The 16,436-nt window shown below is 41.1% G+C and overlaps 1 protein-coding gene across 1 annotated transcript; it reads left to right on the forward strand.

Annotated features, from left to right (window-relative positions):
- Positions 1-1,945: 1,945 nt before the first annotated feature.
- On the forward strand, positions 1,946-16,253 carry LOC306965622 (bifunctional 3'-phosphoadenosine 5'-phosphosulfate synthase 2-like). Its single transcript, XM_079560141.1, has 12 exons — positions 1,946-2,048; positions 4,856-4,970; positions 5,260-5,495; positions 5,770-5,908; positions 6,208-6,326; positions 6,995-7,108; positions 8,975-9,086; positions 9,174-9,379; positions 11,845-11,980; positions 13,333-13,601; positions 13,992-14,221; positions 15,578-16,253. Exons 1-12 carry the CDS (start codon positions 2,022-2,024, stop codon positions 15,717-15,719), a joined length of 1,845 nt encoding a protein of 614 aa, XP_079416267.1. The 5' UTR covers positions 1,946-2,021; the 3' UTR covers positions 15,720-16,253.
- Positions 16,254-16,436: the final 183 nt, after the last annotated feature.

Genomic DNA, 16,436 nt, shown 5'->3' on the forward strand with positions numbered 1-16,436 from the left:
GATGGTGCACTCAGGGCGATGAGCAGTGTTAGGTTTGCTCCATACATAACGTTTTGCATTTGGGCCAAAAAGTTCAATTTTTGTCTCATTTGACCAGAGCTCCTTCTTCCACATGGCAGCTGTGTCCTCCATATGACTTCTAGCAAACTTCAAACAGGATTTCTTATGGCCTCCTTTCAATAATGGCTTTCTTCTTCCACTCGTCCATGAAGGCCAGATTTGTGTAGAGTACGACTTATAGTTGTCCCATGTACAGATTCCCCCAGCTCAGCGGCAGTGCTTCACAGCTCCTCCAGAGTTATCTTGAGGCACTTGGTTGTATGTCTTACCAGTGCTCTCCTTGTTAGTTTACGTGAACAGCCGTGTCTTGGTAAGTTCTCAGTGGGGCTATACTCTTTCCATTTCCGAATGATGGATTGAACATTGCTCCGGGAGATGTTTAAATCTTGGAAAATCTTTGTATAACTTAACGCTGCTTTAAACTTCTCCACAGCTTTATCCCTGACCTCTCTGGTGCTCCTTGACCTTCATGATGTTGTTTAGTGATCAATACACTCCAACCACAGCTCTGAGGGCCTAAATGAACAGCTGAAATTATACTGAGAGTAGATTACACACAGGTGGCCTCTATTTAATGGTTAGGCCAAGGTGTGAACATTCTGCCGTCATTAGGAATGTTATAAAGGCAATTTAATGCACTCAGAAAATGCTGTATGAATACTTCTGCAAGCCCCACTTTTCACTTTTCTATTTTTTGAAAAATAACGGAATCATGTATCATTTTGCTTTCACTTCACAGTTGTCTGTTACTTGTGTGTGAACGTTCAGTAAAAAAATCAAAATAAAATCTTTATGTTTAGAGTTGTAAACTTGACAAAATGTGCAAAAGTTCAAGGTGTATGAATACTTACGAGAGGCACTGTATAAGGCCATACCGCCTTTGCTCTGCCCAATCCCGTCAGACCTTGGAAGCTAAGCAGGGAAGGGCCTGGCAGGGCTCGGATGGGAGACCGTTAGGGAAAACACCAGGAAGCCTGGCGAATGTAGTGCGTGAGTGAGTGGTGGTGGTCGGAGGGGCCGATGGTGCAGACTGGTTGCCTCGCTTCCGTCAGTCTACCCCAGGGCAGCTGTGGCTACAATGGTATCTTACCACCACCGAGTATGGAGTGAATGAATAATGCAATGTAAAGCGTCTTTGAGTTTCCAGAAAAGCGCTGTATAAAACCAATGCATTATTGTTATTATTATTATTATTATTATTATTATTATTATTATTATTATTATTATTATTATTATTATTATTATTATTATTAATGCAAAAAGACAAAACAAAAACAAAAGGAGGGAGAAAAAGTTTACTGGGGAGAGGAGACTTCAGCTTCCTCACAGCCTGGTGGATGTAGCTGTCCTTCAGTCAGATGGACCTGCCTTGAGAATGTGAGATAAAGGTCAAATGCAATTTCATACAAACTTTGAACACAGTCTGCAAACTTAAAGATTATATGTATTTATTTGTTTGTTTGTTTGTTTGTTGCTATTTGTTGTTTGCACAGCTCCCTTTTAAGTCAGTGCACTCTGCTGAGGCAAACGTTGAACTGTTTTGCCCTGATTTCAAAACTGCAACACTAAAGATATGATGCGCATGATATAGTTTCGAGACCGGAATGGCACGCAAAAGGCGCAACAGAGCAGGCTTATCTTTGCCCAATCTTCCACCCATAGAGCTCTGCAAAGTTTCTCAGTTCGTCCCCTCGCTGTGTCGTTTTGCGCGAGCATTGGCTGCGTCACATTCACATTATGCAGAGGGAGGTCTGGTCTGGAGGCTGGACAAGAGGAATGCTACGTGTCTTGGAAGGACCCTTTTTAAAGCCCCCTCGCCTCCTCCAGCCCAAACTTTTTCACCTCGAACTTTTTTACAAGTCGCGGGCAGTGATTTTTTTGTGTGTGTGATCTTTGCCCCCGAGCTGCCTACGGTGTGTGTGTGTGTGTGTACGCGCGCGCTATACTGCAAAGAAGAAGAAATGTCCGGGGTGAAAAAGCTTCGAACGGTATGTAAGACATAAAGATAACGTGACTGTAACATCTTATTAGATTTGCTTAGCAGTGGTGGTGAGGGAAACTACTTTGAAATGCCGCAAACCCGCGCGTAAAAAGTTGTGTTCCTATCGCGTACTACGGTCTTACAAACATGTCTTAAAGTTGGTAAGTGCCCGTGTAAGTAACAGCATTGATAACGGCGAGAATTTTTTCGGGCAAAAGAGGATAAATGGTGCGATGACACTTTGATGCTCGTCCGGTGGAGGTAGGCTACGCGTAAAAGTCCAGGTGTGATATAGTTGTAGACATGTCTCGGGTTCTGAATGGGCTGCTTGTTGGGAGTAACGTACCCGTCAATTTGTCCCATTCATTGAGCGAGCTGCCTGAGAGGGTAGAAAGGAGGCACTGTGAGTGGGGAGGCTGACTTGTATAGTAGGCACAATGACGGGTAGATGAGTTTCTGCAGGCTTGGAAAAAATATAGCCTTTATATGGATTTGAACAAGTCAGAGATTGACATTGCCATGGACTGCCAAAAAAAAATAAAAAAAATAAAAAAATTGTTATAATATTTCAAGTGCATCACTAATCAAGATGACACATTTATGTCAAGTAATCTGTTAACAAGTGTACTTTGGCAAGTGACTGTGAAACTTTTCCCTACAAAGTACCACCTCATTTGAACTACCAAGCAGCATCAGAAAAAAAAAGAACAACTGGAGAACCACCTGAAGAAGTCCATGTACCATCAGTAGGACACGCATAGTATCTACCGCAGCACTGTATAAGGCTATTTGTGTTATTGTGTGTGGTTACACTAATAATTCACCTGGACTCTGTCACAATGCAGCCTGCGATGTTTAATGCGGGGTATTATATCTTGCTCTTTACTAACGGGTAAACATTTCCAATATTGTCCATATAATCCATTGTTTCTTTTCTTTTTTTTTTCTTTTTTAAAGCCTATAGCCTGCATAGCTACATTTAGGCATGTTCACTGGACATCCATGTACAAACAGTGTTTAAATGTTCAACTTAGACCTTTTTGCCATATAGAGTAAAGTACCACAAGGAAAATGGACCCTGAAATAACGGTAACAGTGCTGACCCATGGCATAGCAAGATTGGAGTTGTTTGTGTGTAAAGAGTGATGTTAACGGTTAACAACATTGTCTGAACCGTGAACTTGATCGTCAGGTCACAGGGAATTTCTGGAGAGTGTCCAATTGGAGGGCTGGGTTTGGGTTAGTGTTTGATTGCAGATAAGCAAGAGACATTAATATTAGACTTGGTTTGCGCCCAGTGTAGAATTATAGTGCTGCAGGTTATGTTCGGTTAGGATCCTTTACTCGCAGGTCATGTTCGGTGAGGTTCCTTTACTCGCAGGTTATGTTCGGTGAGGTTCCTTTACTCGCAGGTTATGTTCAGTGAGGTTCCTTTACTCGCAGGTCATGTTCGATGAGGTTCCTTTACTCGCAGGTTATGTTCAGTGAGGTTCCTTTACTCGCAGGTTATGTTCAGTGAGGTTCCTTTACTCGCAGGTCATGTTCGATGAGGTTCCTTTACTCGCAGGTTATGTTCAGTGAGGTTCCTTTACTCGCAGGTCATGTTCGATGAGGTTCCTTTACTCGCAGGTTATGTTCGGTGAGGTTCCTTTACTCGCAGGTTACGTTCGGTGAGGTTCTTTTACTCGCAGGTTATGTTCGGTGAGGTTCCTTTACTCGCAGGTTATGTTCGGTGAGGTTCTTTTACTCGCAGGTTATGTTCGGTGAGGTTCCTTTACTCGCAGGTTATGTTCGGTGAGGTTCCTTTATTCGTATCACCAAGTAAAGGTGTCTTGCAATTTTGAGAAAACTAGTCAAACATTTATAAACCATCCACCCTGTAAACAAAGAATAAATTAGACATCACACAAATGTACAAGAATACAAATTAACAGCTTGTAGGTGCTCCATCTTGACTAAAGATGCCATTCAAAAATGTCAAATCATTGAAAAGTAGGTTGTAAGTCCAATTTACATCAAATTTAGTCCACATTAGTCCTGATTATTTGACCTGGCCCTGGTGGTACTAAGAAGGTAAGATTTTGTAGTACTTGGTATGAAACCCTTTCCCTAAAAACATGCACAACTGAGTCTCATCTGGGGCTCGCATTGTCATCTACAGAGGTTGTTCAATGATTTAATGAAGGTTTAAGATTAAAAAGGTTGGGGTGTGGTGGGGGAAGGTGGCTGGGAACATGTGGGCATGAAGCGCTGCCACATCATCAGTGGTTCGCCAGGCAGCAGCAGCACACTGGACACACTGTCCCTCTGTCCTCTCCTCCGCCCTCCCAACCTCCGCCCTGCATGGCCATAAGCCCATTCATACCATCCCATGCAACGTAACCATATCACTATTTCAAGCATAGTCCTAAAAAAAAGTGATTTACAACAAGGAAAAGCTAAGATTGGAGGAATGTCAGTCGCTTTTTGGGAAGAAAATCCACAAATCCAACTTCTGAACTATAGCACAAAATAAACACATTAACATTCCAGTCCTATCAAATGTGTAGATATTGATTTGATAGTCTTACATCGCCGCACCTGTTTTCTACTCGCCCTACCTCTGTGATGTACTTTTTTCCCCATGTTGACAGATATACTTTAGAACCCATTAGTTATCCTTTTGTGTTATTGACATTAGGGTGTGACCCTCTGACAGTTTGCCAAAACGACCCAGCGAGGAATAAATGTTTGCCAATTTTTAAAGCTCTGGGTCATTCTAAACGTTGTCAGACCTGTTATGAATGACTTTGCTGATTCCATCTGTCATTCCAGGACCTCAACAAGTCCACCAATGTGGTGTACCAGGCCCACCACGTGAGTCGCAACAAGAGAGGTGAAGTCGTGGGCACCAGGGGAGGCTTTAGAGGGTGCACCATTTGGCTCACTGGTAAAATCAAAAAAATATCTTTACTTTATTTCCTTATATATTATTGAGTCGATAGAAGTCTTGGTGTTATGCGGAATATGTTTGAATGTGATATTGAAAAAAACGAAAGAATGTAAATTGCTCAAATAAACTATACTAGTTATTAGCTGCAACTATTTGTGTTTGGAAATGGTATAATGTTGACCTGGACAGCCTCCTCGGATCGTGTTTGAACGAACTGTTTACAAAAGAGGGTAAAAAGATACAAATCAATTGCTCTCGCACGTAACTCTTTCCTGTATTTTCCTAGGATTGTCCGGCGCTGGTAAGACCACCCTGAGCTTTGCCCTGGAGGAGTTCTTGGTGTCTCACGCCATCCCCTCTTACTCGCTGGACGGAGACAACATCAGACATGGTTTGAATAAGAATCTGGGCTTTACCTCGGAGGACCGTGAGGAAAACATCCGGCGAGTGGCTGAGGTGGCCAAGCTGTTCGCTGATGCCGGACTGGTCTGCGTTACCAGCTTTATCTCGCCTTTCGCCAAGGTTTGCAAAACTCTATTAGCTCTTCGGACACTGATTTATGAGGAAATTAAGATAATGGGGTGTGTTATTAATACTAAATTCAGTTATTCATTATGCTAGATAGATAAGTCACGGCATGACCAAGGTCAAGTCTGAAAAGTGCCAAGTCACAGTGCCACTTGTTCACTGTGGCAAAGGCATCAGTCAAACAACGAATTACACAATCCTAGCTATCGAAAAAGGCACTGTTTTTTTTTACCTTCTCTTTGTTTCTAATATTGTGCACTGTTTACAGGACCGTTTGGAGGCCAGGAAGATCCACGCCAGCAGCGGTTTGCCATTTTTTGAGGTCTTTATCCACGCTTCTCTGGAAGTGTGTGAGAAACGCGACGTGAAAGGACTGTACAAGAAAGCCCGCGCTGGAGAGATCAAAGGTTGGCACTGGCCATAGAAAACAATCACCATTTGTTTTTACTGGCAACCTCTGGCTTAGGGTTAGGGTTAGCCACCTTGTGACATCTTGGATTTAATCATTCACAGGTTGCCAAATTATGGCTCACGTCTCAGTAAAGCTGTATGGGCTTCTTCATTTGCTGATTTGAATTTGTAAAACACAATTTCTATGCAGCGTTTTCAACCTGTTGGTGACATTTTCCAGCCCAATGTTAAACCTTGTATCCCTAACATTTAAAAGACAAACAAAATTCTCATAATGACTGATTCATGTTTTCAGGATTTACTGGGATCGACTCCGACTATGAGCGCCCGGAGGCCCCTGAGCTGGTGCTGAAGACCGGCGAACTCACCGTGAACGAGTGCCTCCAACAACTGTTGGACATGTTGCGAGAGCAGGTGAGCAGATTACGTTACTATGCATTCACCACTCCCATTTACCCAACTAGCCCCAACAAGTCAATGGATTTCGGCAGTATATGCACAGCGCTTTTAACTGCGTAATGTATAGAGTGTAAGAGAAGAACCAGAAGAACAAACAAATTAGTGGCACGAGATGACACAGAACCCTTGGAGGCAAATGTTGTGTTGTGGCAGCGCACTTCTCACCTGTATGAAAATTAGGCACTTTGACGACATCGCACAAGAAGATCAGCACTCATGATGTCACTTTTGTATAATGAAAAAACAATAACTCTGTTCTCGCTGACTTGGAGCAAAAAGTGAATATGGCCCCTATGATTATTGCAGTATAGATTATATTGCATAAAATGTACTTTAAATCTTTGTGAGCAGGAACCTGAGTTGCAACTCCTTTTTTTTATGGCCCGAAAGTTTGTTTTTTTCTTTTTTGAACCAGCCAATCCACTCTTTGTTTCTCCAGGCAAAGTCCTAAATTGAGTTTGTTCAAGAATTTCTTCCAGCCAGATCTGTTCTTTTCACAATGCAAATAAGTGGCTGGGTGGTTCATCTTGACATTCACTAATCTGTTGGAAGTTTGCTGGAGGCTGTTCCTGTGTGCCCTTACTTATTTATTGTATAATTTTCATGTGTCTGTCTTCTTGTAGAATATTGTGCCGAGTGAAATCCTGGAGGAGGTCACAGAGCTTTTTGTCCCAGAAAACAGGCTTAGTCTTGTCCTGGCCGACGCAAAAACCCTCCCCAAGATCAGCATCACTAAGGTACCTCACATTTAAACATTAGAATGTACAGATTCTTCTTTTATATTGCTTTCAGTGTTGACACTCAGTTCACAGTGAGAATGAATTAAATACATTGAATAACAAATAAATAAAAATATATTAGTCTATGATTATGAGTGAGCAAGCATATATCATATATTTTTCATTAGGTTGTGTTCACACTGATTTATAGCTCGTAACTATAAAATTGAATTGTATTGTAGTCGGCCTGGAGTCATGAATAAAATCACCTGATGTGTTAGAAACTGCACTGCTTTTATTATTCTATCCACTTACTTTATTTATATTTCCCTATTTGTATTTCTTGACAATTTCAGGATTGTTTATTTTTATGCAGACTCTGTCATCGTCCCTCATATTTGACGTATTAAACCATATTGAAATAAAATGTTAAAATTAAGTATTTTCCTCCCACTACATGTTCCAGCCATGTCCTAATGTGTAGAATGAGCCCAGGCCTGTTCACCACAACTGCCTCTTAAATCCGGCACTGTCACTCAATTCGGGTCCGAAGTGCCGTCATGCACGAGCTTAATATAGAAGCTGCAGTTACGCGTAAGACCTGAGGTGGCAGTAGTGAGTATAACAATGACCAACTTGCAAATAGTCCCTTTAAGATCATTTTTTTCCTTTTCTTTAGATACTGTACATCTGACGATCTACAGTGTGTAAAGTAAATATTTGAGCTTTTTCAGCCTTTTAAAAAAAAATAATGGCAAAGGATAAACAAAAAAGTAATGTGGTCCTGTATTTTTTAGCCCTGTTTTTTTTTTTTGCACAGAGTGGAGCCAAGCAGTTGAAACAAAGCTTAAAACAATCGTTACCATTTACCAGCGGTGGTCAAAGTACTTGATTTCATTTCATGTGTAAAGATACTACAGGTTAAATATTAATCCAATAAAAGTAAATGTTGCTCAGTCGAAGTGAAAGTGCTGAAGTATTTGTTGTGGAAAATATTTTAAGCACAAATCAGCTTAAATAAGTGTTAGGAAAAATAACTTTGTGGCTTCAAAAACACAAAAATGGTGCCCAAATTCCCTGCCGGTACAGCAACACGGTGGGACAAATCTTCTTTCTCGTTGTGAATCGGTGGCATTTGAGAGTACATCGGCACAGCGCCACCTATTGTTCTGGTGTGTGCTTTTTAAGGAGCATTTTTTTTTAGAAATGTAGTGAAGTAAACAGTATTATATTTATCTTTCATATGTAATGGAGTAAAAGTAATAAGTTCTCATCTAGAATACTAATACTAAGTAAAGTGCAGATCCTCAGTACTTTAAGTGCATATGACACATTAGACACAATTTTTGCTAAAATATAGTGAACGCAATTATATTTAAGACTTTGCTAAAGATTGCACCCAGCTTTCCTTAGTTTGGCCATTTTTGTGATGTTAATAGTTTCACTTACTTATAGGGCAAACCATTTTAAGTCAACAGGAAATGAGTGTGTCAAACTGCTATGGACCTTTACCTCTATCTATGTCACTTCCTGTCAGCAGCGTAAAAAATATTTTCTGTCCAACATTTCTTTATTAATTTTGCTGCTTTACTGAAATGAAATGATAATTATGCAACTGATGAACGTGCAACTAAAAATGTCATTTTTTCAAAAGCATTAAAACCTGTCTTATGCTCTTTAAGCAAATTTACTTAGTCACTGACCACCTCTATCAATTACCATTACAATTAATGTGTGGTGGAAGTAATTTTTGAGTGCTGAAAAGACAACAGTCAGTATAGTGAATCTTTAACTTAACACGCAGAATTACTCAAAGATGCATGAATGATATAAAACACAGCCCAGGCTTGTTGTTGACTCCCCTTTCCTTGTCCTTTCCCTCAGTTGGATCTACAGTGGGTGCAGGTGTTGGCTGAAGGATGGGCCAGTCCTCTCAAGGGCTTCATGAGGGAGAGAGAGTTCCTTCAAGTTCAGCATTTTGGCAACCTCCTCGATGGTGAATCACTCATTACCTCACTATCAAATAAAACAGTTTAACCTTTGCCTGTTTTTATACAAAAGATCAACGTGCTTGTGTTACCAGATGGCGCGATAAACCAGTCCATCCCCATCGTCCTCCCTGTGAGCACGGACAAAAAGCAGGAGCTGGACGGCTGCGCAGCAGTAGCTCTAGAATACCAGGGCTCTCTCGTGGCCATTTTGAGGAATCCAGAGTTCTATGAACACAGGAAAGAGGAGCGCTGTGCCAGGCAGTGGGGCACCAACTGCTCACAGCACCCGTATATTAAGGTAATAACACTGTACAGACAGTTGACCAGGTGGATTTTTCCATCCATCCATCCATCCATTTTCTTCCACTTTTCCGTTGCCGGGTCGTGGGGGCAACTGTTGGAGCTGCCCATGTCACATTGCACCAGCCCTTATGGCTTCTCCTGCAGGTGGTGGGTCCACATAAGGACGGCCTCAAGGTTCTAACCGAGACCTGTTGGTCTCTCATAAGAGGCTTCTGAACCGCTTTTTGTCTGACCCGTCAACTAGGACCTGTTTTCCCTGGGAGATCCTACCAGTGGCACAAAGCCCCCGACAACTTAGCTCCAAGATCAATTGGGTGCTCAAACCTCTCCACCATGCTAAGGTGGCGGTTCTAGGTGGGGATGGATTTTACTGTTACTGCAAAATATCCAGGAAGTAATGTGTTGTTAGCACTGCGATCCAAAATACAATTGCAGATGTTAAAGGTAACTCAGGGTAACTAATAAAAGGTAACTAATTCTCTAGGCTGTTAGCTTTAAAATGACATGCAATGCAACAGTATTTAACAATCTTGTAGCTGACCTATTTTCATTGCGATGTTTCTTGTGGGATTGCTAATTTTAAAGCCCTGATTTCACTCTTTGTTCACTGCAATGCAAAAAAACGGGAAGGCTCTATCACTTTTGGTCCCGGGGATATCGGCCTTTATCGGCGCTATATCGGCCAATAGCCGAGCCAATATCAGCCCAATATGTTAGCCGACAGCTTTTATTACCATTTGGGAGAATTCTGGCTCATCTTTGATCAGATTCAGCAGCACCACATCTCCTCACATCATCACACATTGATCGAGTGGTTCTGAACGGAAAACCTAGATTGATTGCTCTTGTTTAAAAAGGTGAAGCACTAGTGTTATCTAGCCTGAAGGCCCACAGGCGGCTTTGTATTAGCAGAGATGCATCCTGAAATTCTACTGAAGGGCTGCGATGTGAACCCAGGCGCACATCAAACACAGCGCGGACACTGAATGTATCTCACTATCTCCAGAGCAGCGGCGTCTTCGCAAAACACTACGATAAAATGTTCAAACATCCTGATAAAACTTTGCCAAGCCCGCAGTGTGCATGTCGACGATTTCTCCAACCTTGAGGAAGACACTTATGAGTGACGAATGATTCCTTGATGTAAAAGTGCTTTGAGTGCCCAGTGGAGGAAGATAAGCACTCCGGTTTAATTTACACCGGCAGTTACTAGCTTTAAATGGTGGAAGGAGCGTCATGCAAAATGAATGTAGCGAGTTTGTGTTTCTAATAGAGCTGGCCAATCAATCACTACTAGAATGGTTGCAATTAGCAAATCACAAAGACTGCAACAGCACATTTCCGGTTTCCATTTGATGTTGTTGTTCTATAAGCCAGCTAAGTTTATAAACCTGTTCTAGAAAAATTACAATTGATTTTTCTGTTCACATTTGAAATGCTCCAGCCCAAATGTAATATAGTTACAAATAAAATATATTAAAGGTGCATTATGCAACTGTTTATGCGAAAAAGAAAAGGTTTACATTTGTGCGTATTTGACCTTGTGGTGACCCAACGGTTGTATGAGCGGTCAGCCTTATGCCTTTACTTTAAATCATGATAGTCGCTGCAACGCTCCAGGATCAATTGCTTTGTAGGTTTTCTGGTGAGAGGGTCCCTCAGCAGTGAAAACCTTCCAAACAAGTGATCCTGGAGCGTCCAAGAGGCCACTGTGATGGAAAGTGAAGTCGCCATGCTGACCACTCATGCAGCCACAGGGTCACTACAAGGTCAAATGCGCACAAACTTGTTTTTTCCCCCACAAAAAAAGTTGCATAGTGCAGCTTTAATTTTTTTTTAACAATTTACAATTTAACCGTTGAGGATTTTCTCTAGAGCTTTGTTTAAGATGCAAGTGCAATACCCCTATCACATCATTCTACTCTACTTTTTTTCCTTCTTTTATTTACAGTATATATAAAAATGTCCTCACTTTCCAAAAATGTCCTCACTCTGTTTTAAAACTCACACTGGTCCTCACAATGTCATAATTACATGAACGCACACACACACACACACACACACACACACACACACACACACACACACACACACACACACACACACACACACACACACACACACACACACACACACACACACACACACACACACACACACACACACACACACACACACACACACATTTTCTTAACAATGAAGATCAAATTACCTTTTCTATTCAACAGCAGCTGGGCAATCTCTCTGTAAATTTATCGTAACCACTTTATTTGTACTTGTGCTATGGATGTTTGAGGACAGGCTGAACAGGAAATTAAGATAATCCTATCTTCATTTTGCTCTGTTTGTTTAATCCTGTGACAGCGATTTGTTTTAGCAGATATGAGAATAATAATCATAATAATCGTTGAGCAGATTGTTTGTTGAACGCTGTTCTCATTGCAAAATGATATGTTGTAGATGGTGATGGAGGGAGGTGACTGGCTGGTGGGAGGAGACCTGGAGGTTCTGGAGCGAATCAGATGGAACGACGGATTGGACCAGTTCCGACTTACTCCGCGGGAACTCAAACAAAAGTTCAAGGACATGAAAGCAGGTTGGGAAACTTTTAGTGTTTTATAACTACTTCAAAATACAGCGGAAAAAACAACAACAGATAAATTGTAGAAAACTATGTGTTTCCAGAAAGATCTTGAGGAGGTTGAAAAAGGAAAATGGTAAAGTTCTGCATGATGTGGTGTTTTGTGAGCAATATGAAAGAGTCTTTGGATTGGGATCCAAAACAGCACATGAGTTCCTACTCGGCACGATTGACTTAACACACATTTGGCACACCTCCTGGGCTGCTAAAACATCTTAAACTCTTGCTACGTTGGTTGGGACAGGCATGGGTTAACCCTTAATTCCGAAATATGCACAATTGCCTGAAACCTGAAAATGTTGACAGAGAGAGAGCGTGACGTCCAGATCATCGGAGGGAGGAGTGCTCTAAAACTGGCAAAATAAATCAGAAATTATAAAGATAATTAATAATGTCTACAGGCCTTTCAGATGCTTTAGGGTGGATTTGGTCAGTAACACCTTTGTGTGAAGTATCAATCCAAAGTCATTAATAGAGGTGATTTATTTGCAGAGCACAATGCAAAGCAGATCAAATCACTCCATAAAACATCAATATACTGTGTAATCATAAATGAATTACATTAACAGCCTCACTACGTTTAATCCTGACTCTGGGACTGGGCTCTGAGAGGTTCTCAAAGCCCAAGATGGTTCATTTGACACATGTCAGAGATGTACTTGTACAGATCTGATTTAAAGTCTCTTCTCTGAGCGGCAGGAAGCCAGTGCAGAGACCTGAGCATTGGACTAATATGGTCGTGTTTCCTGGTTCTTGTCAGGACTCGAGCTGCAGCGTTCTGGATCAGTCTAACACAGGGGTGTCCAAAGTGCGGCCCGGGGGCCAAATGCGGCCCTCAGACCAATTTTTGGTGGCCCTCTGCCTTCTTGCTGAATCGGGACATATCATCAGAGATAGTCCTTTTTATTTGAAATGTAATAATTCTACACAATTCTAACCAAACAACTAACCTTTTACTGTGAGACAGAGCTGGCATGAAGGTTTTGAGCATAAATAAAGGTGTGGGGCACAATTTAAACCTCTGCTAGTCAAAGGTTTTGCAGCACTAACCACCAATCTATGGCCCTTCACACTGTGTACGCTTCAGTATGCGGCCCCCCATGAAAAAAGTTTGGACACCCCTGGTCTAACAGTTCTTTTAGAGAGGCTAGTGAGCAAGCCGTTACAGTAGTTTAACCTGCTGCAGTAGTTTCATGGATTGGTCTCTCTAAGTCTTGTTCAGACACTACATTTTGGATCTTGATCACACAGACATTTGACGTAACATCTTTAACCATGCTCCCTAAAACTGTACTTTTTTTTTCCAGATGCAGTGTTTGCCTTCCAGCTCCGTAACCCAGTGCACAATGGCCACGCTCTTCTGATGCAGGACACTGAGCGGCGCCTCTTGGAACGAGGTTATAAGAACCCTGTTCTGCTGCTGCACCCGCTGGGAGGCTGGACCAAAGACGATGACGTGCCTTTGGACTGGAGGATGAGGCAGCACACAGCTGTGTTGGAAGAGGGAGTCCTCAAACCATCGAGCACTGTAGTGGCCATCTTCCCCTCTCCCATGATGTATGCAGGGCCTACTGAGGTTAGTTAGGCATGGCAATTCTCCTCTCCTGACATGAAGGCAGGGCATACTGCATCAAGCTTTAAATTTCACTTTTATGCTGACAATGAAGTGAACAACGAGGGTTACCACACATCTGAATGAACCACAAAGTAGAAACGTTTACCACTGAAGCATACATTTCTTGCATAATCTTGCTTTGACATATCCAATGTTTATGTAAGCAGAATGCAGCTGGTCTTTTTTTTATTCAGCAGCTCGGTTCATGTACAGAGCTTTCTTTGTTTTCTACTAGAGTTGAAAAATATAGATAAAAGCAAACTAAATACAAATCATGTTGTTTGATATCTGCCTTGTTGCCTCATTGTTGATTTTCAAACTGTTCCTCTGTTCAATCACTTTTATTTTTAGGTGCAGTGGCATTGCAGGGCAAGAATGGTCGCTGGGTCCAACTTTTACATCGTGGGCCGGGATCCTGCTGGCATGCCCCACCCAGAAACCAAAAAGGACATGTATGAGCCCACACATGGAGGGAAAGTTCTGACTATGGCTCCTGGACTCACCTCCGTGGAGATCATTCCCTTCAGAGTGGCAGCATACAACAAGACCAAGAAAGCAATGGACTTCTATGACAAAGAACGGTAAGCTGGTAGATACAAAATGTGCACAAATGAGTAGTTTGGGTTGAAAAAAGGTAGCAATACCAAGTGTAAGGATTTGAGAAAGATTGAACAGAGGGACAATGCTTTGGCTTAGAGACAAGCGAGCATTATAAAAAGTGCAGCTCTACTTGTAGAGTCTCAATCCACGGTGTCAAACAGATGAGCTACTGTAGCTCAAAATACATTAGTTTATGTTTATAGAAATTTCACATTACACCGTGCATCGTTTAATAAGCAGGTAGTGGTCCCAACACAAATGATGAATAAAATCATATATTTTGTTGTTGTGTGGGTTGACAGAGAATATCATTCTCCAAATGTATGAAAAATCACTTATTTATAACTTATTTTTTTTCATTTATTACAATTATTCATCATACATTTTACCGTATCCACTTCAGTGTGAATAGTAAAAAAAAAAATACCAGTAAAATAGTAGAATAAAATAGAATACAATACAATGGATAGAATATTACAAAAGGAATTGGCTCACAACATCAAGACAAATGTAGTGTCCAAATGAACAGCCCTGGGCGTCCCCCCTATACATACATAGTCCCTCCTTCGCGGGAAGGAATAACTTTAAAAATAAAATTAAAAAAACTGCTGAATCACACTGTAGTCTACAAGTTACAGCTAAGGCAGTGGGTGGTGTGTTCAAGAACCCGCTGGCCGTGTACATCTAAGCACCTGCGGCTACCATCCTACTTTTTTCATCCGGTTCACAAAGGCTCAACAAAGGCCGGACAAATATTTAAATTCCTTATCCCTCCCTTCCATCACACAATGCGTTTTTTTTCTCTCAAACGCTGTGTACTTAGTGGGCGGAATCCTGAAAACCTTGAAGCTACACTATTGTGCCGTAACACTACACTCATTTGGATCACTTCTGCAACTGACCTCGACTATGGTGCATCTATTTGTGCTGCTAATGAGCCGTTTCAACAAGCTCCATTCCGCACTCTTGCCAGCAGAGGGCGACAGTCATCACTGCAGGGGGAAAGAGCTGGCCCTAAATTAATTAATGAAAAGCAATATTGTTTGTTTCGTTTTTTCTGCCACCACGATGATACCACTATTTCTTTTATTACATTAGACTGCCGATGACTGTAGTAATATAATAATAATAATTTAGTGCGCAACCCTTGAAAAAAAAAAAGATAATTCGATTTTATTTGTCTGGTGGGCCCAGTCTCGTGTCTCGTCATGTGCTCATAAACGCATAGGCGATCAAAAATACCATAATTCTTGCAATGCTAAATATTATACAATTACCTCAAATTGGATTGACACTGTTTCTAATGTTGTAGCAATTTTTTTTCCCCTTCCTTCCAGACATGCTGACTTTGAGTTTATCTCCGGAACCAAAATGAGGAACATGGCTCGTAGCGGAGAGAGTCCACCCGATGGCTTCATGGCACCCAAGGCCTGGAAGGTTTTGGTCGAATACTATACCTCCCTACAGAAAGAAAAGTGATTCCGATATTAGCACATAGAGTACTGTTTAATAATAGGAATTATGATGATGATTGATGATGATGAATATGAATGAAGTAGAGTTTCTGGGTAAGCAATTGATATTTTATACCAGGTTTCTCCCAATCAGATTATATGACTACATTCCAATGTGATTTTTATATTAACTTATAACATATATTTTATTGAATCTGTCATTTTTATATAAATGTTTATATGAAAGGAAATGATCTGTTGCAATAGTGAAGTACATGTGACTACAGATTGAGTTTTGGACCATCAGCTCCATCTTCTGTATACCTAGTGTTTGTTCAAGCGAATTCACTTTGTCTTATACTGTTTGAGAAACACGCAGCAAACATCCTTTTCCTCAAATGTCATTCTAAGTGTATTGTAAAAGTGTAAGGTACATCTGGTTATGATTGACTACATGCTTGTACTGGTGCAAATGTGTGACTGAGACAATTAACAGTGAAAGAGACACTATGCAATCTACTTACATGTGCTGTGTTTTATTAAAAGGCAGTAAAAGACATTATTGTGTCATCATTGATGTATTAAAATAGACACATTGTGGTATTAATTAAGATATTATAAAACACTGGTTCCCAAAGTTGTGTCCCCCACTATAGGCTATACAGTATATATAAAATAATAGCCTCAAACAAATATTTAAAGTTTGATACTTCTTTGATACAACTAACACTTCTCATAGAAT

The sequence above is a fragment of the Gobius niger genome (assembly GCF_951799975.1).
Source record: "Gobius niger genome assembly, chromosome: 7".
Lineage (NCBI taxonomy): Eukaryota > Metazoa > Chordata > Actinopteri > Gobiiformes > Gobiidae > Gobius > Gobius niger.

Excerpts from the sequence above, each read along its gene's own strand:
- LOC306965622 (XM_079560141.1), top strand. The coding sequence starts at position 2,022 with ATGTCCGGGGTGAAAAAGCTTCGAACG. Across the intron at positions 6,327-6,994 it reads TGGACATGTTGCGAGAGCAG|AATATTGTGCCGAGTGAAAT; the intron begins GTGAGCAGATTA and ends GTCTTCTTGTAG. Across the intron at positions 13,602-13,991 it reads TGTATGCAGGGCCTACTGAG|GTGCAGTGGCATTGCAGGGC; the intron begins GTTAGTTAGGCA and ends TTTTATTTTTAG.